The sequence below is a fragment of the Calidris pugnax genome, unplaced genomic scaffold (assembly GCF_001431845.1).
Source record: "Calidris pugnax isolate Ruff unplaced genomic scaffold, ASM143184v1 scaffold184, whole genome shotgun sequence".
NCBI classification, from domain to species: domain Eukaryota; kingdom Metazoa; phylum Chordata; class Aves; order Charadriiformes; family Scolopacidae; genus Calidris; species Calidris pugnax.
In genome coordinates, this window is record NW_015090935.1 from 333,947 (window position 1) to 360,544 (window position 26,598).

Genomic DNA, 26,598 nt, shown 5'->3' on the forward strand with positions numbered 1-26,598 from the left:
TTCTCCCAAGTCACAGGCGACAGGACAAGAGGAAATGGCTTCAAGTTGCACCAGGGTAGGTTCAGGCTGGATATTAGGAAAAATGTTTTCACTGAAAGGGTTCTCAGCCATTGGAATGGGCTGCCCAGGGAGGTGGTTGAGGCACCATCCCTGGAGGTGTTCAAAAGACGGGTTGACACGGTCTTCAAGAATATGGTTTAGTGGGGTTTTTTTTATTGCTTATTTCTTATTTATTTTTTTGTCAGAGTTAGGTTGATAGTTGGACTAGTTCCCTGTCTCTTTTGAACTGGGGAGCCCAGAACTGGACGCAGGATTCCAGTTGTGGCCTCAGCAGAGGGGGAGAATGACCTCCCTCCACCTCCTGGCCACACTCTTCCCTACACAGCCCAGGATCCCATTGGCCTCTTGGCCACAAGGGCACATTGCTGGCTCATGGAGAGTTTACTATCCACCAGGACCCCCAGATCCTTCTCCTCAGTAGTGCTTTGCCCAAGCGAGCTGAAAGAAGAGACACTGCCAAATGGGTTCTAGGTTCTGGACACAAAGTTGGCTTTATTGAATGATTTAGTATAGACGTATATGTTACCTACACAGGCAGATGGGTCAGGAAACCAGCAAATAGCAACGTGGGTGACTACAGCCTGAACGACACCTTAGTTTGCGCTGCTGAGGCTTCACTGCGAGGACTTCTTCACAGGGTCAAGCATCCCAGCAGTTGAGTGGAAGGACTTGAGTTATGGCTGAAACCGGTGACGGCAAGAGGTGAAGGCTGAACCCTGACACCAGAAGGGTGGGTGCAAACCCTGTAGCGTTGGCCAGATCTTGGTGGAGCTCCCTTCTGCTAGCAGCAAGGTACGCACCCATGGTGTCTGGGGGAGTTTCTACAACAGCAGTGGTTTGCACTTACCCATTTCAACTCCAGGACAGAAGGATTTAATTTTAAAATATGAAACTGCTTTTTTTTTTTTCCAGCTGGGAAGCCCAGACTATGGACTTATAAGACTGCTCTGGGATGACCACAGGACTCATTTCTAGGCAGTGAGCAGTCTCTACTACTACCAAAGCCAAACGTACGTGTTACTTGCGTGAGAATTCACACTACTGCCCATAATTAAACTGGTTTTAGTTCAGATTCACAGGAATAGCCTAAAATAGTCCAGTCCAGGTGGCCATTGATGGGAAACTGCCAACATCACCGTGGCTGCGAGCGATACTCCCCGCATCGCCTGCTGTGGAGGGAGGTAGGTGGGGGCTATAAAGGACAGGGACCAGAGGGTACCAAGTGAAATTTTTTTACCATGAACCTTCCTCCAAAGTTTCCTGCAAGAGAAAGCAACCCTCTCCTGGTCCTGATGTCCTGGGCATGGGTATGGAGCCAGGCACTGATCCACCGGGATCAATGGATGCGGAGAATTAAATGCTGGAGAAAAACAAACAGCTTTGGGGGTTCTGGAGGAGGGCATTTCCAATGCTGCTTGCAGCTGGCAGGAGGCCCTGGGCCACCGCAGCCCCCAGAGGTCACCACAGCCCCTCCAAAGCATCAGATGGTCCTACAACCCCATTGTCAGGGACAGGGGACATGCTTATCCACAAAGCACCTCTTTGAGCTGACTCCTCCAGAGAAGTACCCATGTTCTGCCTGACACAGTACTTCTGGATTTGCTGGTACAACCTTGTAGGGACAGGGGACATCTTTGAGAGGTGGAAAACCAACCCAATCCTCAACAAGCCCTCTGGCCTTTCTTGCACCTTTCTTGCCACTGCTTCCCACAAGCCTCACCTCACTCATGTCCCCAGATGGTCACAGCTGCTCTAGGCACAGTGGCGAGAAGCCCCAGTGGATGTTTTCATGCAAAGATCTCCAACTCTAACCATTCTATGATCTGTTGGCCAAGTGCTTGCTGGGAGGGAGCCAGCGCTGCTCTCGCCCTGCTTTGCTGCTCAGGGAAGGGAAGCAATGCTCCAAGGGACATCTCAGGGAGTCGGGACCAGCTCTGGGATGCAAATCCCAGCCTGGAATGCCTGGGTCCCTGCTTTGCCTGGGGTACTCCAAGGACATCCTGCTCCTGCTGTCAGCTCCTGTCCCCACTCAGCACCGGCCTGGCAGAGAGCAAGGACAGGTCCTGACAGCGATGATGATGACCATGGCAGATGACACTGGCCTTTTGTCAAGGGTTGGGACCAGCTTTTGCCAAGTGAGGGCCATGTGACTACCCCGAGTTCTCATGCTGGAGAGCCACACTGATGTCCAGCTCCCTCCTCCCGCTCCACAGTCCTCTGGTCCCCTTGGTTGACCCAGCACCAAAGAGCTGCCCAAAGCTGTGGTCTCATGTCTGTGTTGTCCCATGACAGCCCCTGGCCATGTGTTCACACCCCAGTGCCTCGCTCCTCTCCCCAGCAGCTCCCAGCTCATGGCCTTTGGCTTCCCTCCTGTCCAGAGTTTCAGGGAGAGACGGGCACGGGGAGAAGGAAGAGCAAGCGTTGAGGGGGGAAGGCAGCGAGGCTTTGTGCTGAGGTCTTGTATCATCAATGAAATGCGGTGGCAGGAGGGTCACCCCTCTCCTCAGGACAGGTGGGTCATCACAGGCTTCTGCAAGGCACCAGAAGGAGAAAACTCAGCTCACTGCCGTGCCCGTACCACCCCGGGCCACCTCTGCCACTTCAGGTGACGAAGCCAGCATGCTTAGGGTCCCTTCCAGCTACCGCTGTGTGGAGGAGGACATGCCCCATCCCATAGGCCATGAGGGCAGTGGGAAATCAAAAAAACATACATCTTGTTTGGTGCCCCCACCCTGGGTGCTGCGTGGAGTGAGGACCTGCCCCATCCCATAGACCATGAGGGCAGTGGAAAATCAAAAAACCATACATCTTGTTTGGTGCCCCCACCCTGGGGCTTATGACATCCTGGACCTCAGGAGGTGATGCCCATGTATATATGTCCCCCATATGTATATATGCCCTCACCAGCCAGCATGGTGAGACCCATGCTGAGACCTTGGGGCTCCACCAGCTTGAGGAGAGGATGGGGAGAGACAGGTCCCTCTGTGCACACCCAGGGAGTCATGTCTCCCACATGGAGCCCAGGTCAGCCACCCTCTCAGGTGGCTGGGTTCGTACCGCAAAGAGCCGCTCCACTCTCCTGTTCTTTCCGTTGGGGTTTCTCTGTGTCAGCGAGCCACGGTACACCGAGTTGCGGTCAAAGGAGTCATCAAGACCTGTCGTGAAAGAAGAGAGATGGGCAGCAGGTCCTCATCCACCTTGCTAGAGGTTTCAGTTACCCACCAAGCCATTTGGGTTTTGCTATCCCCTGGTTACTGTGGGTTTGGGTGCGTGACTGCTTTTCTCTCTCTGGGATGGTGGTGGGAAGCCCTTTGACAACCAGGAGGCAAAAGCTGCTGCTACTTGTGTTTTCCAGAGCACCGTGTGAGCTGGGTCAGCCTGCCAGTGGTCAACTGCCAAGACCTCTGTTCTGGACACCTCCACGGTACAACAAAAGCCTAGGTTGTGAGGACCACCAAAGTCTTGTCATCTCTCCTTCTCTGCCATCAACCTCCACCAGCTGCACCTTTGCAGGCCCAACTTTGCAAGTAATTAGGTCAGCCTGCCAGTGGTCAACTGCCAAGACCTCTGTTCTGGACACCTCCACGGTACAACAAAAGCCTAGGTTGTGAGGACCACCAAAGTCTTGTCATCTCTCCTTCTCTGCCATCAACCTCCACCAGCTGCACCTTTGCAGGCCCAACTTTGCAAGTAATTGGCCTATGGGGAGGGCAGTCAGGAGACCGAGTCGCCCCATCACCCAGCCCAGGCAGAAGGGATTAGGCTCGCCTGGTGACATCCGTCCTGATCGTACATCCCTCTATCTCCTCGTGGGGCTGACGTGTCCCCTGGGCTGCCTTTATCTGCCTGCCCTTCACAGGAAGGAGAGCAGATGAATCCTCCTTAGCACAAGGAGAAGGGACCTTTCCACCTGCCCCCCTTCAGCTTGGCAAAAGGGACTGTTAATTGTCTGCACACGCAGGGGAAATGTGATTCCTTGTCTGCATTAAATGATCTTTCCCCTCTTCCTTCACTTCATCTTCCATTTTCTGGAAGGAGAGCCATTCTTTTTCTCTGTCAGCTTATGAAGCCAGATAAGGGAGAAATAGAAAAGTAATTTCCTAATGGGTCTTAACTGATACCGGTCAGGATGAAACTTTTCCGGTGATTGGCCCCTGACACACAAGCTACTGTGCCAAGTTTCAGGTCACCATCTAATTTGAAGCACTCCCTAGCTGCCATTTGTGATAGCTTGGATGTGGAAGGCCTCTTGCTTCCCACCGGAGACCAGTGGCTGAGGCAGGTGGCCACCAGGGCCAAGGATGCCTTCCCCAAGATGACCAAGCAAGGAAGAAATTGCTATCAGAAGAGATGATGGTCTTAGGCAAGACTTTGAGGTCCGACACCCAATGGGATACCACAAATGAAGTAATGCAGATGTCTCCCAGGTCTCTGGGGTGGGAGAAAGCAGAGAAATCCCTAGTTTTTGGAGGACTGAGCTAACTCAGCCTGACCTCCACTTTCCCATCACTGTCCCCTATCCTGCCAGCGGCCTCCTGCTTTCTAAGTTACCCACCACAGAAGAGGTTTCCCCTGCGGGTGGCCAAACAGGAGGGCATGAGCACAGGGAAGGGGACCCCCAATGCAGATACACAACGGGATGCAGAGAGAGAGGACTGAGCATCCCCCAAATCCCAGCCCATCCACCCACACGTCCCCACCTCCCATGGGCAGAGCCGCGGTCCTTACTGGTGATTTCGATGGGACAGTTGAACTTCCTCCTGAACCCCTGCAACCCGGGCATCACCTGCAAGAGAAGGGGAGCAGCCTGCTGTGGGGATGGGGTGGGAGGACAGAGGTCCCCTTGGGGACCACCACTTCAAAAGTAGCTCCCTGGAGACCCTGGTTGTCCCCAGGTTTAACGCTGTGCCACACGCACACTGGGAAGGTGCACTTGGCAGCACAGTTGAAATACATACTCACTTTGGCATCATCCAAAGGCTCCCCTGGACTGCTGCTGGTGGGACCAGGAGATTGGAGGCAGGCAGCCTGCGGGCAGAGGAAAGGCAGAGGTTTCTCTGGGGTTGCAAAGGAGGCAGACAACTTGGTCCTCCTTTCTTTGCATTTTCAACCTCTTTTGTTTAGCCTGGACTGATCCTAAGGTGAGCAGAAGAGGTATTGACGTATCCTAAGGTGAGATCAGAGGGATGGGGCACCTCTGCTCTGAAGACAGGCTGAGAGAGCTGGGGTTGTGCAGCCTGGAGAAGAGAAGGCTCCGGGGAGACCTCAGAGCAGCCTTCCAATATCTGAAGGGAGCTCCAGGAGAGCTGGGGAGGGACTCTTTGTCAGGGAGTGCAGTGACAGGACAAGGGGGAACGGTTTTAAACTGGAAGAGGGGAGATTGAGATGAGATACCAGGAAGAAATTCTTTGCTGTGAGGGTGGTGAGACCCTGGAACAGGTTGCCCAGAGAAGCTGTGGCTGCCCCATCCCTGGAGGGGTTCAAGGCCAGGCTGGATGGGGCTTGGAGCAACCTGGTGTGGTGGGAGGTGTCCCTGCCCAGGGCAGGGGGGTTGGAACTGGATGATCTTTAAGGTCCCTTCCAACTCTAACCATTCTGTGATCTGTGATTGCGCTGCCACTGTAGCCTGATGGACTGCCTGATGGACTATGACTGTAAAAATCAGGCACTGCCACGGTTGCCTGATGGGCTGCCTGATGGACTATGACTGTAAAAATCAGTATGGGAACTCAGGAATCCAGGCTGTGGTGCGTGCAGAAGCCCTGTGTGTCCTTCTGGCAGCCCTGGGAGTAGCTCTAGTCCCTAAATATGAAATCCTCCTTCAATGCTTATGAGGAATCAGCATTGTCCCCCATCCTCAGGGAGATCCCTGCTCATGGAGCCTTGGGGCAGAGTACCAGACAGGAGGGAGGGAGCTCAGGAAGCCCTTCACAGCGCCCAGGGACAGCAGCAACAACCTGGGGGTGCACACGCATCTCGGGGCTGGGACCTCTCCTGCCACCTATCTCCATGCTCACCTGCCCAGTTGACTTCTTCCTGGCTTTTTCCACCGGCTTCACCGTCAGCCCTGCAGCGGACAGAGCTGCAATTCGAGATTCGATGTCTGAGATCTTTAGAGGGAGGAAAAAAACCCAAAAATAGAGATGGAGGCTGAAGGATCCACCACCTGGCACCACTGGTCCAGCCAGGACCCCTGGCTAGATCCATCACTAGCCAGGGGCCTGGGCAAAGCAGCTCTCAGAGCCAAGCCCTCACCTCGCTCTCTGCCTGTTGCACCTGAGCAGCTGCTGAGGCCACTTTGTCCTCCAGCTCTGACAGCTCTGAGTCGGTGGTGCCGCTGTGCTGAGCCCCCTCCTCAAGCTCCTTCAGGGTCTTCTCAAGCCGGTAGGTCTTCCCAGCGGTCAGGTACACCTGAAACACAAGAAACACACTGCAGAATTAGTTTCCCTGGAGTCCTCCTTTCCTGGTGTGACCACAGCCCCAGATGCAACAGCTCCTGCCACTATTTTACGACTCGTGCCCTTGTGACCAAGGTGGCCAATGGCATCCTGGGGGGCATCAAGAAGAGTGTGACCAGCAGGTCAAGGGAAGTCATCCTGCCCCTCTGCTCTGCCCTGGGGAGGCCCCATCTGGAGCACTGGGTCCAGTTCTGGGCTCCCCAGTTCCAGAAGGACAGGGAACTGCTGGAGAGGGTCTAGCAGAGGGCTACAAAGATGATGAGGGGTCTGGAGCATCTCCCTTAGGAGGAGAGGCTGAGGGACTTGGGTCTTTTTAGTCTGGAAAGGAGAAGACTGAAGGGAGATCTGATCAATGCTTATAAGTATTTCAAGGGAGGGTGTCAAGAGGATGGGGCTGGTCTTTTTTCAGTGGTGCCCAGGGACAGGACAAGAGGAAATGGGCACAAACTTGAATATAAGAAGTTCCATCTAAACATGAGGAGGAACTTCTTGACTTTGAGGGTGGCAGAGCCCTGGAAGAGGCTGCCCAGGGAGGTGGTGGGGTCTCCTTCTCTGGAGACATTCCACACCCCACCTGGACACGTTCCTGTGCAACCTGCTCTGGGTGGCCCTGCTTTGGGGGTTGGGTCTGGAAATCCCTTCCAACCCCAAGTGATTCTGTGACTGCAGCTTTGCCTTGCAGCACAGAGAGTACCAATCAGCTCTGGCAGGGCTTTTCATCTCATTTCCTCCTTTCCCCAGGCTTTTCGAGAGCAATTACCGATGGGGTGAAGTGGTAAAAGGCTCAATGGGAACACAGAAAGGACCAAAACTTGGTGACCTACTTGAGCAGCATTAGCATCTTCATGATGCTTTGCGCTCAGAGGGGAGGCAGGTACCTGCAAACGAGCGCAGGCTGCCGTGTCCCATGGTGGGAAGGAGAGTGACTGGCTCTCCAAATCTGCTCAGTCCCTGCTGCTGGGTTTCCTGGGCGTAGGGTTCAGGATTTGGGAGTTTGGCTCTGGGTAGTTAACCAACCTGACCCCAGCTTTGCCCAAGAACTGCTCTGGACACGCAGGAATGAACCCAACCAAGAGCCCCAGCAAACAGACGTGCAGATGGAGCCCAGCACAGCAGTGGGGTGAACGTGGGAGCACTGACTGGGGATGCATAGCCAGGGGAAGCAGCATGTTACCTTTGCTGTCCAAAAAAAAAAGCGTAAAAGGATCTACACCAATAAAACCATTGATTTTACCATCACTTGCTTCCTCCTGGGCTACTACAAGGAGGTGAGTCCAAGCAAGGCAATTTAGGTTGGTGGTATGCAACCACCTGAAGTGACCGGATGGGTTGTGGCTACTGTTTTGCTCAATGATCCCCAAATCTTGGTACTACTGAGGCAATTCCTGCTCCTCTGTTCCTCACTGCTTTTCCTGGGCTGCCTGGCAGGAGCCCCCTGCATGCAGTGAAGCACTGGGCATCCCCTCAAATCACCTCCCCTTGGTCCCACACACCCTGAGGCTGTAACCAATGGTGAACCAAAGGTGCTATCTGTGAAGCCACTCAACCTGTGCATCACAGATAGCACACAATTTGTTGTTGGGCCATCAAACTCTCTCCCAGTGCCCCCCCACCACCCCGGGAGCTGGTGGCATCCCTCAGAGAGCAGAGGAAGGAGCCATCTGTGACTCAGCCCGGCCCCCAAGAGAAGGCAGGATGAGCACGCAGCTCCCAGGGCCATCATCTACCCACTGCCTTGCCCCTGTCCCACCGCTGGCCTGATGGCAGAAGCACTGAAGCCTGAAGTTCACACCCTTCCCAGCCCCATCCCCTCTCCTGGGAGAGGGGCAACCTCCAAACCTTCACCCAACCACCCCTCTTTCCCCCCCTGGGATGCTTCATTTGGGCAGAAACCAGCCAGGTGGTAGACCTTCTGAGCACGTTCTGCTCCCAGCAGCTCCCTGCTTTGATGTACGAGCTTTCCCCGAGGAGACACGAGCCACGGAGTGTGCTATAAAACCCTTCTCCCCATCACAGGACATTTCTGACAGTGAAACCCAACCACCCAGCTGGAGATGTAACTCTTTTGCCCCAGATTTGAACTGTTTCTTTGCAGCTTGGCAAATGGCACTGCAGATACAATCCGTTTCCCGGGGGGTGGAATCGATTCACATGGGTTTACGGGCAGCTGAAAAAAATTGTTGGTGCTTCACAGTCACACAAACCCAGCAAGGGATCATGCTCTAGATGTAAACTTATCACCTGCATGAGCCCATCAGCCCCAGGCACAAGGCAGCCTCAGCGGATGGATAGGTCACCTTATCCTTGTCCGTAAAAGCCTTGATGAGAAGCTTGATGAGAAGAAGTGGGGAAAAAAGCTTCTGTTGCAGCTGGAGCCCAGGGCTGCTACAGTCCAGCAAAGCAATGCTACAGCAAGCTGGGGACTGCACTTGTTCCCTTCCCCTAGCACTCACCCAGGGGCAACCAGGGACCAAGGCGAGGGAAGCCACCAGACAGAGCATCTGCACCGGCTGCTGTGCCATTTGTGTCGAGGGAGGTCATTCTCCTCCTCTGCTCTGCACTTGGTGAGGCCACAACTGGGATCCTGCCTCCAGTTCTGGGCTCCCCAGTTCAAGAGGGACAGGGAACTGCTGGAGAGAGTCCAGCATAGGGCAACAAAGAGGATGGAGGGATTGGAGCATCTCCCTGATGAGGAAAGGCTCAAAGAGCTGAGGCTCTTTAGCCTGGAGAAGAGAAGACTGAGGGGAGACCTTATCAATGCTTATAAGTATCTAAAGGGTGGGTTGAGGGAGGATGGAGCCGGACTCTTTCCAGTGGTTCCCAGTGACAGGACGAGGGGCAACGGGCACAAGCTGGACCATGGGAAGTTCCACTCCAATGTGAGGAAGAACTTGTTTGGGGTGAGGGTGGCAGAGCCCTGGCAGAGGCTGCCCAGGGAGGGTGTGGAGTCCCCTTCTCTGGAGATCTTCAAGCCCCACCTGGATGCTCCTGAGTGATGTGCTCTGGGCAGCCCTGCTTTGGCAGGGGAGTTGGACTGGATGATCTCTAGAAGGTCCCTTCCAACTCTGACAGTTTTGTGATTCCATGATTTCCCTTTTAAGACAGCCCTGGCCACCACCAGACAAGAGCAGACTCTTTAATCCCTCTGTGGTGCCCATCCCTTTAATGTTGAACTACCCACTAACAAGAATTTCTCTTTTTGTGGGGGGGGTTCCTCTGTATTCCCACCCCCCCTGCCCCGATTCCCTCCCTGCTTGCAGAAAGCTCTGGTGAAACCTTACGTTTTCTTCAAGCTCACGGTAGGCTTCGGCCACCTCTTTCCCATCTCCCAGGCTGGGGAGCTGCCCTTCGGGGAGGGCGCAGCCACCGTTGCACTGGCTCTCTCCGTGCAACGACTCACACACTGCTTTCTCCGTGGCGTTTATGGCTCTCAGGACTTTGGCCGTGATTTCGCTCAAAGCCTTAGCTGATGACCTCTGCAAACGCCCAGCACAGCCAAAGCGGAAAAAAAAAATAAAATAAGGATGTTATTTTAATGTGGTGTACAAAACAGCATGGGGTCGGGGGGGTGAAAGGGGCATCAGACCTTCAGGAGCTGGAAAAAAGATGGAGAAGCGGTAATTAAAGGGCTTACGCTGTTCCTGAAGGGCTCTCCACTGGAGATGGATGGGTGGCTAAAGCAGAGCTTTGATCTCAGTGGGTCGGGGGGGTGAAAGGAGCATCAGACCTTCAGGAGCTGGAGAAAAGATGGAGAAGCGGTAATTAAAGGGCTTACGCTGCTCCTGAAGGGCTCTCCACTGGAGATGGATGGGTGGCTAAAGCAGAGCTTTGATCTCAGCTCGTGCTTTCTGGAGGACAGCACGGCTGTGACAAAAGAAGTCGTCTCAAAAGGCTTGGAAAAGAGGTTATCAAGGGATGCTTTGCTTGCTGGAACCACCGGGGCTGTCTGACAGTAGCAGCACCTGGCCACCTGAAGGCCACTCAGTTACTCAGCAGTTAAGGTCTAATTGCAGCATATTGCTTTACACTTCAGCAGGCCTGAGCACGGATGCAAATAACTCTTTAAGTTGGTGGCGAGAAGAAAAAATAAAAAATAAAATCCAACCCATAAAATTATAGTATTGCCACACTGCCAGAACTTGGGACTAATGTCCCCTTCCCACCCCAATGAGCACCGATGGCAATAACGCTCCTACGTGCTGCCTTCTGCTTGATAAGGCACTAAGCCCACGTTAAAATAGACTGAAGAAACTCATCATCTCTCTCTCAACTGATAATTCCCTGGAAACCAAGGAGATGGGTGTGATATATGCACCGGCGACAAAGACAAACAGTTGTGTTTACGACTGCACGTATTTCCAGGCAAGCCCTCCTGCAGAGAACCAGCTAACTCAGCCCAGCTGATATTTTTATCATTTTATGGTGCCTTCATGGTACAGCAGAGGTTGTGGGGTTTTTTTTTCGCATTTTCCATTTGGAGCATGTGCTTTCATCGCCACGTTCCCCAGTTAGAAGACTTCCTCCTGAGTGGAGAGGAGACTTGCCTAAAAACAAACTCAGAATCATGCAAAATCCATGTGGTACAGCAGAGGTTGTGGGGTTTTTTTTTCGCATTTTCCATTTGGAGCATGTGCTTTCATCGCCACGTTCCCCAGTTAGAAGACTTCCTCCTGAGTGGAGAGGAGACTTGCCTAAAAACAAACTCAGAATCATGCAAAATCCATGATATAATATAAGGAAAGTTGCTGTTAAAAAAAGCCACGCTGACACTACAGCCTTTAACCAAGGCTGGTCCATCTACACATCACTGCAGGCACTTCTAACTCAACACTGCAAGAAAGTATTGGACACTTTGAGTGTTACAGCAACACAAAAAGCTAAATTTTGCTTCACTTCTCTAAATTGGGTTTTGCTGGGTTTTGGTTTTGAGCTATTGCACCCCAACTGGGTGTCTCTTTGCATAGGAGCTATTGTATAGCTCCTGTGTTACCTGTCTGCACGACCCCACTGAGGTCAACATCCATCACTGACAACAACCATCCCTGTATCCTCCCTGATTTAGTCACAGAAAGTAGCAAATCTAGAGAATCTAGGCTTAATTTTATGAGAATCAAGCAGTTCACGCTGATACCCCACTAACATCGCCTTGTTCCTCCATGCAGGTCATAGTTTGAGCCTGGCTGCTGCAGATGAGACATAGGGATTGAGTCATAGAATAGAACATCATAGAATCATCTAGGTTGGAAGGGACCTTCAAGATCACCTAGTCCAACCATCAACTCAACTCTGACTAGAAAACCATCACTAAACCATGTCCCCCAGCACCATGTCAACCCATCTTTTGAACACCTCCAGGGATGGTGCCTCAACCACTTCCCTGGGCAGCCCATTCCAATGCTTAATAACCTTTTCCATGTAAAAAAATTTCTTAATATCCAGCCTTGGCTTGGAGAGTTACCTTTTATTGTCTGCGCTGCAATTAGCTGGGAATGGTTATGAAGAAGATGCGCATCATTCAACCCATGAGGGGTAGTTCAGTCTGGCTGGGGCAATCATCCAAAAGCTACCCCATCTGATGCCATGGCAGAAGGGAGGGGATGAACAAACAAGCCATTAGAGTCCCAACAAGGAACTCTTGGGACCAGTGCCTCTGTCTGGTCTTGCTCTCCAACCAGGGGAGCGACTGCCCTGCAAGGCTGGGTACAGATGAACGCCCTGCCATGGGGATCCATGGAGGAAAAGAAGATCTCCAAAAGGCACCCAGCAGGCAGGGGGAGAAATCAGAGCTGTGCTGGGTGAGGGACTCTCTGGGGTGATGGGAAGGGGGCTACATAGATGCTGTGATCCCTCCTCCTCTCCCCAACCCGTGTCCCCACGGATCCCCCACCACTGTGTAGGGGACAGGAGCCAGCACAGCACTCTAAGTAAAGGAGATGCTGAACTAGCAGACTGAAAGCAGGACCGGGGATTTTGGGAGTCCCTCGCCTAGCGCAGGAGCACTGACAAGTCTGAAGAGACATTCCAGGCTGTAACAGGTGCCTGACAAAGGCTGCCAGTACTAAATCATCACCCAGCTCTTCTCCCACCCCACAACTCTCCTCTCCATAATGACATCCAGATCCTGAGACAACTCTAAGCAGATATACCTCTCCCTGACAGGCCTGCAAGACCTTTGGGACCAGTGCCTCTGTCTGGTCTTGCTCTCCATCCAGGGGAGCAACTGCCCTGCAAGGCTGGGTACAGATGAATGCCCTGCCATGGGGATCCATGGAAGAGAAGAAGATCTCCAAAAGGCACCCAGCAGGCAGGGGGAGAAACCAGAGCTGTGCTGGGTGAGGGACTCTCTGGGGTGATGGGAAGGGGGCTACATAGATGCTGTGATCCCTCCTCCTCTCCCCAACCCGTGTCCCCACGGATCCCCCACCACTGTGTAGGGGACAGGAGCCAGCACAGCACTCTAAGTAAAGGAGATGCTGAACTAGCAGACTGAAAGCAGGACCGGGGATTTTGGGAGTCCCTTGCCCAGCACAGGAGCACTGACAAGTCTGAAGAGACATTCCAGGCTGTAACAGGTGCCTGACAAAGGCTGCCAGTACTAAATCATCACCCAGCTCTTCTCCCACCCCACAACTCTCCTCTCCATAATGACATCCAGATCCTGAGACAACTCTAAGCAGATATACCTCTCCCTGACAGGCCTGCAAGACCTTTAAGAGACTTTACTTCTGATTCTTGGATGAGACTAGGAGAGCCTACAATCCAGGCTGTAACAGGTGCCTGACAAAGGCTGCCAGTACTAAATCATCACCCAGCTCTTCTCCCACCCCACAACTCTCCTCTCCATAATGACATCCAGATCCTGAGACAACTCTAAGCAGATGTACCTCTCCCTGACAGGCCTGCAAGACCTTAAGATTCTTGGATGAGACTAGGAGAGCCTACAAGAACAGAGGTCCAGGTCCAACACTCTGGGACTTCCCCATCCCTTGACACCCTATTTAAGCAGGCAGCTGAACCAGACAGCATCAAGGTGGAGATGTTGGACAGAATAGGAGATACATTACCACAGTGTGAGCTATAAGCCACAGAGAGCAGAAGGAACTGCAGATGGAGATGAGAACAGTACGGGTGGGAGGACACAGATTACCTTTCGAGCTTCTCTGGCCACGTCATCACTGGAGCAACTCATCTCTGGTTTCTTCACCTTCTTTTCTTCACGCTCTTCTTCTTCAGAAGAGACTTCTTTGTCACTGATGTTGCTGGCTAACTCCTCCAGCTTCCTCTTCAACTCCTCCTCCTCGACGTCGGGATCAAGTTGGGACTCCGGGGCTGGAGACTGAAGGAGCAGAAGAAGGGAATAGTGTTAGAGTCCCCTGTGGTGGACATTGGGGTATGGGGTCCAGACAGAGTCACCAAGACTGGCCAGTGGAGGAGCTGGAGGAGTGCTCCACAAATGGACTTTGCAAAGGGGACTTTGAGGTCCCTCTCTGCACCCATTTTCACAAGGAGCGGTCAGGGAAGCACTTGAATGAGCTTGCACTCCAGCTCCATGCCAAGGATTAAAAAATCTTGACCTAAAGAATCTCCCATCCATTTTTTTTGTTTTTCCTCCAGGAGAAATTGCCTTTTCCCCTCCTTAAAAAGATGTGCATGGGGGATCTGGGGCCAAAACCCACCATACTTTCATGAAGAACCATGCTGCTCTAAGAGCAGAGACCACAGCAACCCGAAGACGTGGTCCAGCTAGCTAAGGGAAGCAGACACATGAACCTCAGCTCCCTGAGGTAGCCTTCAGAGCATCTAGGTAGTTTTACTTGTGATAAGAAAGCACACAGCAAATTTTCCTGTAGGACAGATGGCATATTTCCACCTGGCCCTGTTATTAGGTGCAACTCATGTTTCCTGGAGAAGCATCCTTTAAACTCCCAGGCGCTGGAAGGGATCTCCAGCAGTTACTGAACTCGCTGTCCCTCGCGTTAAGACAGCAATACAATTACCTGTGTCACACCTGATGGGTTTTTGTCTAAGCTGTTCTTCACAGCCTTGAACAACGGCACCTGCAGCAGGCAATCTTTCCCCCAGGCAACCTATTCCTGGGCTCTGCTGTCCTTTCTGCTAGAAAACGGTGCTTATTAGTTCACCTCAGCCTGTCCCACAGCAGTTTAGACCCCTTGCCTCTACTCTGATCTGCCCTAGACAAAGAAATAAAGCATGGGAGCTTGCAAATGTGGACTTCTTCTACTCCCTTGGCCAGATTTACTGAGAGACACACCGAATAATTACAAACACGGCCGTGCCCGTTACGAATTTTAGAAAAAACAAGAAATTGCATTGTTTCTTCTGTGCCTAGGGGCCCTCTCTGTAATTATCATTGTCCATTCTACTGAGCCATCAGCTGCCAGAGCAGCTCATGCTGAAGGGCTCACACGAAGGAAAAGAAGGGTACCCAGTCTAAAATTAGAAACCCCAAATCGATGTTAAGCGATCTAAGTATTCACAGATTCTACATCCCTGCCCAGCTCTAACTTAATTTAGCTGTTTCCTTTCCAGCTTGACGAAGTGGTAAGACAAGGGCAGCTCAGAAGAAATGCAGAAACCCTTCTTGACTCAGAACTTACAGTCACAACAACTGGGTCGCTTTCCCGTATGTACTAATTGATTCTCTTCAACAATTTCAAATGAGCTGCCACAGCTCTGCAGATGTACCGACACCTACTTAACAATACTCCTGAAATTAGCCTTCCATAAAATATTAAATTGAAACCCCGTTTTCCTTGTGCAGAGGGGGCAAGGAAGGCACAAGCTTGAGCACAAGGGTTAAATTTGCTCGTTTCTGTCCTGCTATGCCATGTTTTCTAAAGCTCTCCATCACCTGAAACTATAGAATAGCCTCCAAGGCCAAAACAGAGGATTAAAAAAAGAGTCTTTTTGTCTATTTGGCTTCCTCCCTGCAATGCCAGCCTGTTTCAGAGCATTGATGACAAGGCTTGAGCACAAGGGTTAAATTTGCTCGTTTCTGTCCTGCTATGCCATGTTTTCTAAAGCTCTCCATCACCTGAAACTATAGAATAGCCTCCAAGGCCAAAACAGAGGATTAAAAAAAGAGTCTTTTTGTCTATTTGGCTTCCTCCCTGCAATGCCAGCCTGTTTCAGAGCATTGATGACAAGGGGAAGGGACCATCGCAGCCCCCTGCGGAGAGAGATTCCCTGGCTTTGCCCCCGTTACCTCATCAGAGCGCACCAGGATTTTTTCCTCCAAGCGGTTCAGCACGCGTTCGATTGCGGACATGCGTTTGCTGAGCTCATGAATCTGGAGAAAAGGAGAGAGAAAGAGAAAAGGAGTAGAGAACAGACCAGCCACCGCTGCCAGGGCAGTGAGAAAACAGTGTGACCAGCAGAAGAAAGCAAGCAGCAAGACACCGCCACCATGGGCTGAGTTAAAAGACATTAAAAATAACGTCTTAAAAAATGGCCCTGGCCACCCTGAAGAGCTCCAGGAGGTGCACAGCCTCTCCTCAAACCTGGAAAACTCAAAGCAATGCTGAACATGCCTCAATTCCCACCAAAGCAGCATCAGTAGCTTTGATGGGGTGAATATAAAACCACATCACCAGCTCCTCTCCGTCACTCGTGTGGATGGAAGCATCAGGCTGCTACAAAGCCATCCATCTCGTCATCATCCACATGCTGCCCCAAATCCAAGTCAACAGCAGCTGTTCTCCTCCTGCTGACACGTTGTGCAACCAGCTACTGCCCCACCACCACCCTGCTAATACAGTGCCGGAAAGGAAGAAGGTAAGAATTCACCACGAAAAATTCCAGAATAGAAAAAAGTAAAATTGGAAGTTTTTTCTGCCACACGCTTTGAAATTTTCTGACTTCTGCAGGCATTGATTTACCAAGAGGCTTGGCCCTCTCATTGCACTCACTCTTCCAAGTGAAAAAAAGAGGTGGCAAGGGAAGGGAAGATCAAAGAGAAGTTGCTCAAGAGACAAGAAAAACTTTTGTGCTTAAATCACTGAAAACATGAAAGGAAGCCTTTTTTCTTCCTCTTTTAGAAATTGTCATTTTGCTTTCTTTTTTTTTTTATTAAAAAATAAAAGTCTTTCTCCTTTGATCCAAACAAATAAAACACAAATGATGAGAAATACTGCCCATTTTATACAGACAAAACACTATCTCCCACATCACTCCTGTTCCGAGCGGCTGCCTCCCATTCAAAAGGGAATGGGCCGCAAATGCAGTAAGTAAATGCACTAACAAAGAGAGGTGAGGGCTTGGCTTTGTTTTTATAGCATTTCCATCCTCTCACTTATTTTTCTAGCTTCCTAGCGTTCAATTAATTAGATCTTCACAACCGTTTGGAGAGATTGCATCTGCTTAAGGGAAGATGAATATAAAAACCTGACACTGGGGAGAGCGGGAGCACTGTAATTACTGTCCCCAACTCAATGCATCTTTAAGCAGCATAAAACCCGTGGGCAGGAAGCAAATCCCATCCATTTTTAAGTGCTTTCTCCGCACTGTTCAAGGCATCGCTCCTGGTGACAATGAGAAGCCTGTGATGGGCCATCAGCTTCAGAGGAAGAGATGGTGAGGAACTGAGCTCTCAACATCACCGTAACACAGAGGTTCAGAGAGGTGAGAGCATAATGTATGGTTTAGCTGTTGACAGGCTACATGGGTAGGAGGTGGGGACCTTCCTTTCGTTCTCCTTCCTGCTTTTGAAGCGTTGGTGGTCACCCCATTAGGGCTCATCCTCATCATGGGGCTGGATTGCCCTGCATTGCTCTCTGCAGGGTAAAGTCTAGCAAACGCTAAATGCATTAAAACATTCAAAACATCAAAACACTCCAAACTTAAAACACAGCCCATAAGGAGGACATCATTTAGGGAAAACTATCACTTGCTGCTGGGGAGGGAAGAGAGATTGCTCTAGCAGAGGGGCTGCCTCCAGTCTCCCAAATACCCAAGACCTCCAACAGAAGCTTTATGTAAAGAGGAGCCAGGTGGGATCAAAGCTTCAGGAATCCAGGACCATTGAGCCCCCTTGATGTCTAGCAGATGGGCTTTTGGGGAGAAACTTGGTGAATCGATGCTATTCTTTGTGGCTTGGCCCTGTTCCTACCTGACTTCTAAAGACCTAAAGGCAAAGACCTGCAGTTACCAATTCAGGGCCTCTTTTCACATCTCATCAGGTTTAATAGCTTTGTTTGTTTTTGTTTTTATAATTTTTTTCTAGCACCTTCAGCTCCTGGGGTCACAGGGCTAGGGAACAGCCTTCTGCTTTTGTTACTGAAAAAGTTAATTTTCTTGTGTTTGGGACCGAACAGGGTATTCTCTCCAGAATTAAAGCAAAAGCAATTTTCAGATCAAACATATTTTGGCAAGCTTGCACCTAAGCCAGTTTTAGGAAGGAGGGTTAGAGTGATGCAGGGCAAAGAGCTGAGCTCTCCAACTCTTGAAACTTTCAGATGCCAACAAGGTGTCTACCAGGAAAACATTGCTTTTGAAGCCAGGCTATGGGATTCAATACAGGGTTAATAAACATGTTTCTGGACCCGACACCCCACAGGCCAACACTCTGCATTGCCAGAAGGCACAGCCTCTCAGAAGTGCAGCACCAGGGTGACCAGTCGTATTTGGTCATCCTCTCTGTGCCCTGGGATGTCCCATGAGGGGCTGGGATACCCCAGAAAGCCCTGATGATGGTTACAGGGTGACCAGTCCTTTCGGCCATCCTCTCTGGGCCATGGGATGTCCCATAAGGGGCTGGGATACCCCAAAAAGCCCTGATGATGGTTACATGACGTATCCTGGAAGTGCCTGTAAGCTCCTCAAGAGCCACCACTTTGCTACTCAGGACAATGCAGTCCTGAGCTCTCTGCCCCAAATCCCTCGTGGCCTGTCTCTTCCCTTGTGTCAACCTCAGCCCCTCCATCTCCTCCAACCTCAGGATGAGAGGATGGACACCAGCCTCTTGTGAAACTCTTCCAGCCCTGCCAACACAATAGAGCTGGCTAGCACCAAAGCCTGGGTGTTCTTGCCTTCTCTCTTCTTTGGGCTTGTATCTGGCCTCTCCTTGGCCAACAGAGACCGCGATGCACGCCCGCATCGTTCTGAAGTTAATGGTCCAGCAGAGAGCCGGGTCTCTTCCTGCTGGTTGAGGAGAGGGCTCTGTGGGAGGGTGGTTGCTAGCTGTAAACCCATCAGCAGCACAAAGGGCAGGAAGGATGAAGAGCTATTTAAGCTAATGAACGATGTTGGCGTAAGAGCAAATGGGGTTAAATTGGGAGTGAGGAGATGTCTTGTAACCATTAGAGTGACAGGGCTCTGCAGCAGCCTTCATACTGGTGTGATGGAGCAAACCACAGAGGATGCCAGGCTGGCCCGAAGCGAGACCTTGCCCGGCTGATGGAGGAAGTCATCTGAAGCACCGGTACGAATTTTGCCCTGTTTCCCCCCTGCAAAGCACGGTGCACATTTCACGCCTAACGTAGCGTGGCCTCATTAAGGATAACCAGCCCAGGGTCCTTCCATTTACCACCGACTGAAAAAGGAATGGCATTTACTAATTAAAACATGTTCCAAGAGGCAAGGCAAAGGAAAGGTTTCCCTACGCAGGCACATGAAATGTGGTGCCAGGGGATGGCTGTGGTTGTAGATTCCCCTACTGATTACCCAAATGGGGTCCAGGATATGCAAAATGACCAGCTGTAACAAGCAGCAGGCTCTCCCTGTGTCTCTGTAGAGTCAAACATCACTGCACATTTGGCAGTTTCAGAGGTCCGAGGGGTGCTTTTTACCATTCCCACCACCCACCGTTTGCAAAGGTGGCATCAGGAACGCCAGGTCCTCATTTGTCAATTAAAACACAACCTTGCGGCCTTTTTGACACCTTTTTCTAGACCATTCCCCCTATTATCATCATTCAGGAGAGAAACAAGACAGGTCGTCTCGACCCAGTCGTACTGGGGCAGGAACACTACACGCTGCCAAGGGAGAAAAGGATCTTGGTGCTCATTAAATATCCCTCTCCAAACCTTGGTCTGATCATAAATCACCAGCACATTTGAATGAAGAAAGCCTTTTTGGGGACACAGGAAAAAACCACGGGTAACTTACAGATTAATAAGGGCCAGGGTGGGAAGTTAAGAGCAGTGAAGGCAGGCTTGTTACTGCGACAGCAGCATGGGTAGAGTAAAGCACCAGTGCCTGGTTTTCTCTTTGCCACAGGTGTAAAAATGGAAGGGCTGGAAGGAGAACCTGGGAGAAGCAGCACAAAGACCCAGGTTCTTCTCCGTCGTCCTTAATGGTGCAGAGAAAAGTCTATTCTGCCTCAGCTGAATAAATGACTGAGCCTTAAACGTACCTTCCCAGGTCTCAGCCCTGCTCCCATTTCACAACCACTTTGGCAGGTCCCTCACAGCACAGGGGACAGGACATGGCTTGGGCATTCATCTTGCTGGTCCGACACAACCATGATGTGACACCTAGATAATACCGTTCAATACCTGAAGGGTGCCTATAGAAGAGCTGGAGAAGGACTCTTTGCCAGGAAGTGTAGTGATAGGACAAGGGGAAATGGTTTTGAATTGGAAGAAAAAAAGATTCAGATTAGATCTCAGGAAGAAATTTTTTACTATGAGGGTGGTGAGGCACTGGAACAGGTTGCCCAGAGAAGCTGTGGCTGCCCCATCCCTGGAGGGGTTCAAGGCCAGGCTGGATGGGGCTTGGAGCAACCTGGTCTGGTGGGAGGTGTCCCTGCCCAGGGCAGGGGGTTGGAACTCGATGATCTTTGATGTCCCTTCCAACCCTAACCATTCTATAATTCTATGATAAGCAAACTACTAGGTCATCCCACAGGCCCACTGTATTGCTCTGGCCATGCAAAATGGGTCCACCCTCAGCTTCTTCAGTTCCTGAGCTGAAGGGGAAGAGGGATCTTGAGCCCACAGAGACCTGAGATCACTCTTGGGTCCACACATGGGCAGCATGGGCACCACACCAACCCTGCACAGAAAGGGCAACGATTGTGTGGATACCTAGGGTGCACCAGCTTTTCTGCTTGTGCTCCACATCCATCCCATCTGGGAGACTGAGTACTGTGGTCACACCCCAGTTTGCCACCACTGCTTCTCTTCTCCTCTGAACCAGATGGTGTCACCCTGCACACCTCACAGGCAACAAGCATCGGTCATGGCAAGAGAGGCCTGGCCATGGGCTTGGTCTCAAAAGCTGTTTAGCAGCTGTTGGGTACCTGATTCCCGGAGTGGCTGACGTTATCCTGGGAGGAGGCTCTGCTCCGGAGTCTTGTGTGATGGTAGGCAGGGAACTGGGCTCCCTTCACATCCTCATCAGAGGTGTCCATATCTGCAGAGTACCGGGACTGGGGCTGCTCGTTCCAGGGGCTGCCTTTGGAGAGAGAAGGCTTCAGCACAAAAGGAACAAGACATTCATACCCTTGAGTTCCTTCCTGGACATTGGACCTTAAGACAAGCAAATAACGAGGCATTCCTCAAATCACACTTCCTATCCTTTGGCAGGAGGTGCTTCTCCAAGACAGACCAAGGTTAAGGACGGCTATGCTGGGCCATGCTGTAGCTCCATCCACTGTGGCTGCACAGCAAGCACCTAGCTCAGCAGGGTCCTGAGATAAAGGTGGCCCCAAGGAGCTTTTTGGGGGCTCTCACATGCCCCAGACAGCCAGGCCACTCACCAAAACCTTCTAGTCCCTTTCCAATTTTGTTGGAGCCCTTTCATGAATTGTCCGGGTGCTGGAAGGTGTTTAGCTCAGCTGGAGAGGTACCAGTCCAGAATGCAACATTTAAAAGAGCAGAAAGTCTCCTTTTTAAAGGAGAATTTGAAATGAGACACCAAAAAAAAAAACAATGAGAGAAAGTGGAATTAACAAGCCAGGGGGCCCTGCTGCTCTGTTGCCCCAGAAGGGCTGAGAGTGAGAAGTTAAACAGTGCACAGTAATGTTTACCCAGCATTTCCTAGTGCCCTGAAAATGCAACCAGGCAGTTGGACACCCAGAAGGATATATTCTACACCTGCACTCCCACAAGCCAATGTCCAACCCTCCTGGCTCTGCTGTCACAGCAGGAAACACAGTACTAGTAAAAGGCAAATTCTGCACCCTCATTTGCTAGGGCGTTTATAGACTCACAAAGCTACAGACCCTGTAGCTACTTAACAATCCCCAGCTCTTGCTTCCAGTTCTCAACCAGTCTCACTCCAGTTCAAATCCCCTTAAAACTGTGAGCTTTCTGCACCCACACCATCCTTTGGCAAGGAGTTCAACTCATCTGTTAGTGCCTGTAGGAGGAAACACATCCTGTTGTTTCCTGTAGTGTCATTTGATTGTATTTTATTTCTACCCTGACCTCTAGATATGAAAGGGATGCACACCTTAAGAACAACCCCTCTGGCTTTGAGAAATTAGTTTGTTGGGAACAAGACCAGGCCATTACAAAGTACTGTCTCCAGCCGATTCCTTCATGAGAAAAAAAACAAAAAACCACTTTTGCAGATGAGTATTTTATCTTGACACTCAAGCTTTTTAGTGGCTTTGAGGTTGTTCAAAAAAAATAAAGACATTTTCATGTTGGTCCGAGTCTTGCAGCCACTTTTCCTGAGATAGAAGAGGAGCCTGACCAGAGACACCTACCAGGTTTTGCATTTCTTTCTAGGCTTCTTCTCCGCGAGTTGACGGTGAGCCGAACCTCTGTGCTGAAGTGCTGCTCCGGAGGGCTCACGCCTGGTCCCTGCTCCTGCAAGATGTGGTGGAAGACCAGATCTGCCTCTGCAATCCTGGACTCCTTCTGGGAGGCACCTTCAGCCGAGTTGGAGAAATCTGGGAAGGACTGAAAGACAAGGATTGCAGCTGAGCAGCTGCCCACAGGGTCTCCCTGTCTCTCCTGACCTTCACTCACAGCTTCTAGCTTTATCCTCCAACACGTGCAGGGATTGACCTTTTGTAATTTTCCAATAATCCATTTAAAAGCCCAATTTATCTTGCTGATGAACCCTTAGCAATACTTCCCCACCACTGCCAGGGGGCACTGTTAATTTTTAGGAGAACTGGGAACAGCTGTCCCTTCAGCTAAGCTGCTAAAAGCTGTAGTCTTTAAAAAAAAAACAAAAACCCACCATACCCTTTTGCTTCTTCAAACAATACCCACCTCCTGCCCCTCAAATAATCTGCAACCGATAAATCTAATTTGGATGATTGGGGCAGCCCTCCCTAGACTCTAGCTGAATTCTGTTGCATAAAGATGAGCTTAGATAAAAAGGAATAAATCTACTCGTTTCCTCAAAATTCGTATCAATTTACATGGAATGGCATGTATTTGGTTTGGTTTTGTTTGTTTGTTTATTTTTCCCCCAAAGCCTTTGCTACACATCTCAGACAGCCTAGTTCTACCCAGGGGCATGGTTTAAAGTTTAAAGCTGCTTGATTTTTTTATTTTTATAAGTGAAAGTTCAACAGGGAAGGCAAAGAGAAGCAGCCCAAAAAGCTTGATGTGAAACATCTCAGGCTGAAAGCCCTTTAGCTCCTCAGAGCTGAAAGCTGGGGATGGCTGACCCCAAGATCTTGCTGGGATCATGGGGAGCAGCTCATTGCAGTCCTGTGGGTCCTCCCAACGCTAAGACACATAGTCTCCTATAGATAAATAACCACTATTCATGCAGTTTTTGTTCCTCCCCACGTTCTCCCCTCTGACTGATGGTGATCCCCACCCCGCAGGTGCCATCCCTGCAGTCACACTGGTTCTGCAGGCTTCATCTTCTCAATCAGGGAAGGGTGGTGTGTCCCCCAGTGCCACCAGCCCCAGACTGGGTGGGATGTTGTGAGAGAAGTCTGGTTTAATTTTGTCCCTCGAGGACTGAACCTCCGCAAAAGCTTGCTGGAAATTAGGCTGCCCCAGAGCCTTGGGGCAACACAAGCAAACTGTTGTCTGCAGAGAGCCTCTTGATGTCTCTCATCCTTGCCTCGGTCAGATGTCCTACTTCTGGCTCAGCCTGAGGCAGAGGACTTGAAATGGGAGAAGAGATAGCAAGCGGGGTCATGGGGATCAAGGACCAGCATCGTCACATCTCAACACCAGCTGAAGGAGGAGGCAGCAGAGGTAGGAAGGAGGAAGAAGAGAGGACAGGAACCCACCCAGCACTCTCCCAATACCTGGAAAGCATCCGGGCTGCTGGCTGCTGGAGAGAGCTGCATAGACTGGCGGCGAGACTGAGCAGAGTACTCCGAGTCCAGCTCGAAATCAAAGGGATGGACAGACAGCAGGCGCTTTGTCTTGCGCATCTTAGGCAGCGGAGGGAGTACAAGAAAGGAAAATTCACCATAAAACACAGTTGACCTCGGAAGAAAGGGGGAGAGAGAGGGCCCTTGTCTCCCTGGTTGGCCTGAGCCTGCACAGCCCAAAGCAAGGCTCCTGCTTTTTGCAGAGGAAATTTGTGTCCCATGTTGTCCCCGTTTGCAGGGAACCTGGTGTATAGGGCAGTGTGTGCTTATGGTGGAGTCAAGGAAAAGTGGATTCCTGATTTCCACAGTCTTTGGCTCAGAACTGTGGCCACGAGCAGAGAGAAGCTCTCTCCTGGTTTATAAAGGCACTGTGGGAAAGCCGAGCCAGGTTACAGCTCAGAGAGAGATCCAGGAGGTGCTTTTGAGTACTGAAGCATCTCCCTGTCTTCAGAGAAAGGGATGCCGTGGGCAAATCTCCCCAGATATTTTGGAGGCCATCCTTGGGGCAGGAGCAGCTTGTACAAGCCTCGAAGACTTGAGAAGCAGATCAAAATGAGTTGCCAAGTGTGTGAAATGCAGCACATATCCATGGCCACAGATGGTATGTATGTAACAGCATGTATACCAGCTACACCAGCATTTCAAACACACTGGCAGGTTTCACACATGCTTCAAGAATAAATACGCTTTTCTCATCAGGCTTCTTAATCTGCATTTCAATCTCCACACATCATCCCAGGAAAAAAAAAAAAAAACAACAGTGAAAAAATCAATCAACAAATCAAAAAAAAAATCAATGAACTCAGCTGTGCTTTGCTACTCTACCAGGTATCTCTTAAAGTTCATAGAGTCATAGAGTTGTCCAGGCCGGAAGGGACCTCCAAAGGTCATCTAGTCCGACCTCACCGCAGTCAGCAGGGACACCCCCAACTAGCCCAGGTTGCCTCCCTTTGAATATCTCCAGGGATGGGGCCTCAACCAACTCCATGGGCAACCTGTTCCAGTGCTCCACCACCCTCTTCTTCTAGTGAAAAAAAAGCCTGGTGGGTTCTCAGTATCCAAGTAGGTGCTGGGACTTTTATATTAATTAGGGACTTTCACACTCTCAGGAGTGCATCTTGTGTTCCAGAGGGCAAGTATCTCTGAATTTACTGGCTTGGTTGTTTCTATGCAAACCGGGAGAGGGGCTCGTCTCAGAGAAGGAAAACAGAGAGAAAGGCCCCGTTTTGACCATGACACAGAAAGCCACCCCCATCACCAGCACCGCCACCGCTACCCAAGGCAGGCCAGCAGCAGCTGGGGGCACACAGTGAGGCAGGAGGGAACCCCTCACAAAACGCTTACTCTGCTGTAGCACTCTGCTTCAGCTCCACGAAGGACGTCGTCTTCATCATCGCTGTCATCCCCAATGCCACCACTGGTGAGGAGCTGGCATTCACCTGGAAGGGAGACAGTGTCACGCTGTGTATGGGCAGCTCCTGTACCATAATCCCATGGGAGGTAAGTCCCCACCGTGGTGGTCACCCCAGTGCATCTGCAGATGAGGCCATCCTTCTTATATGGGATGAAAAGGGCCTCCCCACATTTTATTTTTTCCTTTTTTTTTAATTTTTTTTTTTTTTGGCACACTACACCACGGCCAGTAGGTTGCACAAGTAAAGCAAAGGGGACAAAGGGGATAGGAAACGGATGGGAACACCTTAAGGCAGCCTCAGTGCTTGCAACTCAGGGAGTTGGAGAGATTGAGAAGGTCTCTCCTCAGCCTCCTTTTCTCCAGGCTGAACACCCCCAGCTCCCTCAGCCTCTCCTCACAAGACTTGTGCTCCAGACCCCTCCCCAGCTCCCTTGCCCTTCTCTGGACCCACTCCAGTCCCTCAATATCTTTTTTGTGGTAAGGGGCCCAAAACTGGACATAGCACTCAAGGTGGGGCCTCACCAGTGCCCAGGACAGGGGGACGATCACCTCCCGAGTCCTACTCACCACAGGCTGGGATGCTGTTGGCCTCCTTGGCCACCTGGGCACACTGCTGGCTCATGTTCACCCAACAGTCCACCAACACCCCCAGGTCCTTTTCTGTCGGGCAGCTCCAGCCACTCTGCCCCCAGCCTGGAGCGCTGCAGGGGGTTGGTGTGACCCAAGGGCAGGACCTGGCACTTGGCCTTGTTCAACTTCATCCCATTGGTCTCAGCCCATCCATCCAGCCTGTCCAGATCCCTCTGCAAAGCCTTTCTACCCTCCAGCAGATCGACACTCCCACCCAACTTGGTGTCATCTGCAAATGATCTGCAGTGTAGATCCATCCCATCTCCATCTGCAGTGGAGAGATGTCCTCCCTGGTCCAGCCACACCAAAGTGTGCTAGAGTGCCCATAGCCAGAGGGTGTGAAGACATTGGAAACCTCTCTTGAACTGTAAGCCACACGCTGCAATTCTTTTTTACTCACTGTTAATGTCTGGCAGGCTGTAAACTCTGTCATGAAGACCTAAACGAGAAGAAAAATAGTGGGAAAAATAAGCAAGCACATTTTCTCCAGGTACCTTGCAGAGAACAAGCCTCAGAGCTATGGTTAACTGGAATTCTCATTTTCTAGCCATCACAAGGCCCAACCATCAAAAAGGCTCTTTAGAGAGAACCAAACAGGCACGTGGAGACAGGACTTGACTTTTAAAAGCCAAAGAGCTTATTGCCACCTCTTGATGCAGCACACCTGGGAGGGCAGCAGCAGGGGAAGGCCCAGCCAAGAGCAGGTGGCCTCGCTAAATGGAATGGTCTCATGTAATTCTGCTCTACCTTCTGCAACCACAGACACCTCCCAGGTGGAG

The 26,598-nt window shown here is 51.0% G+C and overlaps 1 protein-coding gene across 9 annotated transcripts in view; it reads right to left on the reverse strand.

Moving 5' to 3' along the window:
* Window positions 1-532: 532 nt before the first annotated feature.
* Window positions 533-26,598, reverse strand: part of MLPH (melanophilin) — a 46,014-nt gene continuing 19,948 nt past the window's right edge. For 2 of the 9 annotated variants that reach the window (XM_014951719.1, XM_014951718.1), the window contains exons 4-17: window positions 26,220-26,258; window positions 25,120-25,214; window positions 23,707-23,835; window positions 22,192-22,387; window positions 20,779-20,933; window positions 15,745-15,828; window positions 13,666-13,854; window positions 9,800-9,994; window positions 6,316-6,471; window positions 6,078-6,170; window positions 5,023-5,088; window positions 4,789-4,846; window positions 3,118-3,215; window positions 533-2,590 (exon numbers count right to left, since the gene is read on the reverse strand). In XM_014951719.1, the coding sequence (XP_014807205.1) occupies window positions 2,564-2,590; window positions 3,118-3,215; window positions 4,789-4,846; window positions 5,023-5,088; window positions 6,078-6,170; window positions 6,316-6,471; window positions 9,800-9,994; window positions 13,666-13,854; window positions 15,745-15,828; window positions 20,779-20,933; window positions 22,192-22,387; window positions 23,707-23,835; window positions 25,120-25,214; window positions 26,220-26,258 (1,580 nt within the window). In that variant the 3' untranslated portion in view covers window positions 533-2,563. The remainder of the gene's footprint in view (window positions 2,591-3,117; window positions 3,216-4,788; window positions 4,847-5,022; window positions 5,089-6,077; window positions 6,171-6,315; window positions 6,472-9,799; window positions 9,995-13,665; window positions 13,855-15,744; window positions 15,829-20,778; window positions 20,934-22,191; window positions 22,388-23,706; window positions 23,836-25,119; window positions 25,215-26,219; window positions 26,259-26,598) is intronic. The other 7 variants (XM_014951721.1, XM_014951720.1, XM_014951722.1 and 4 more) reach the window with 7 other exon arrangements.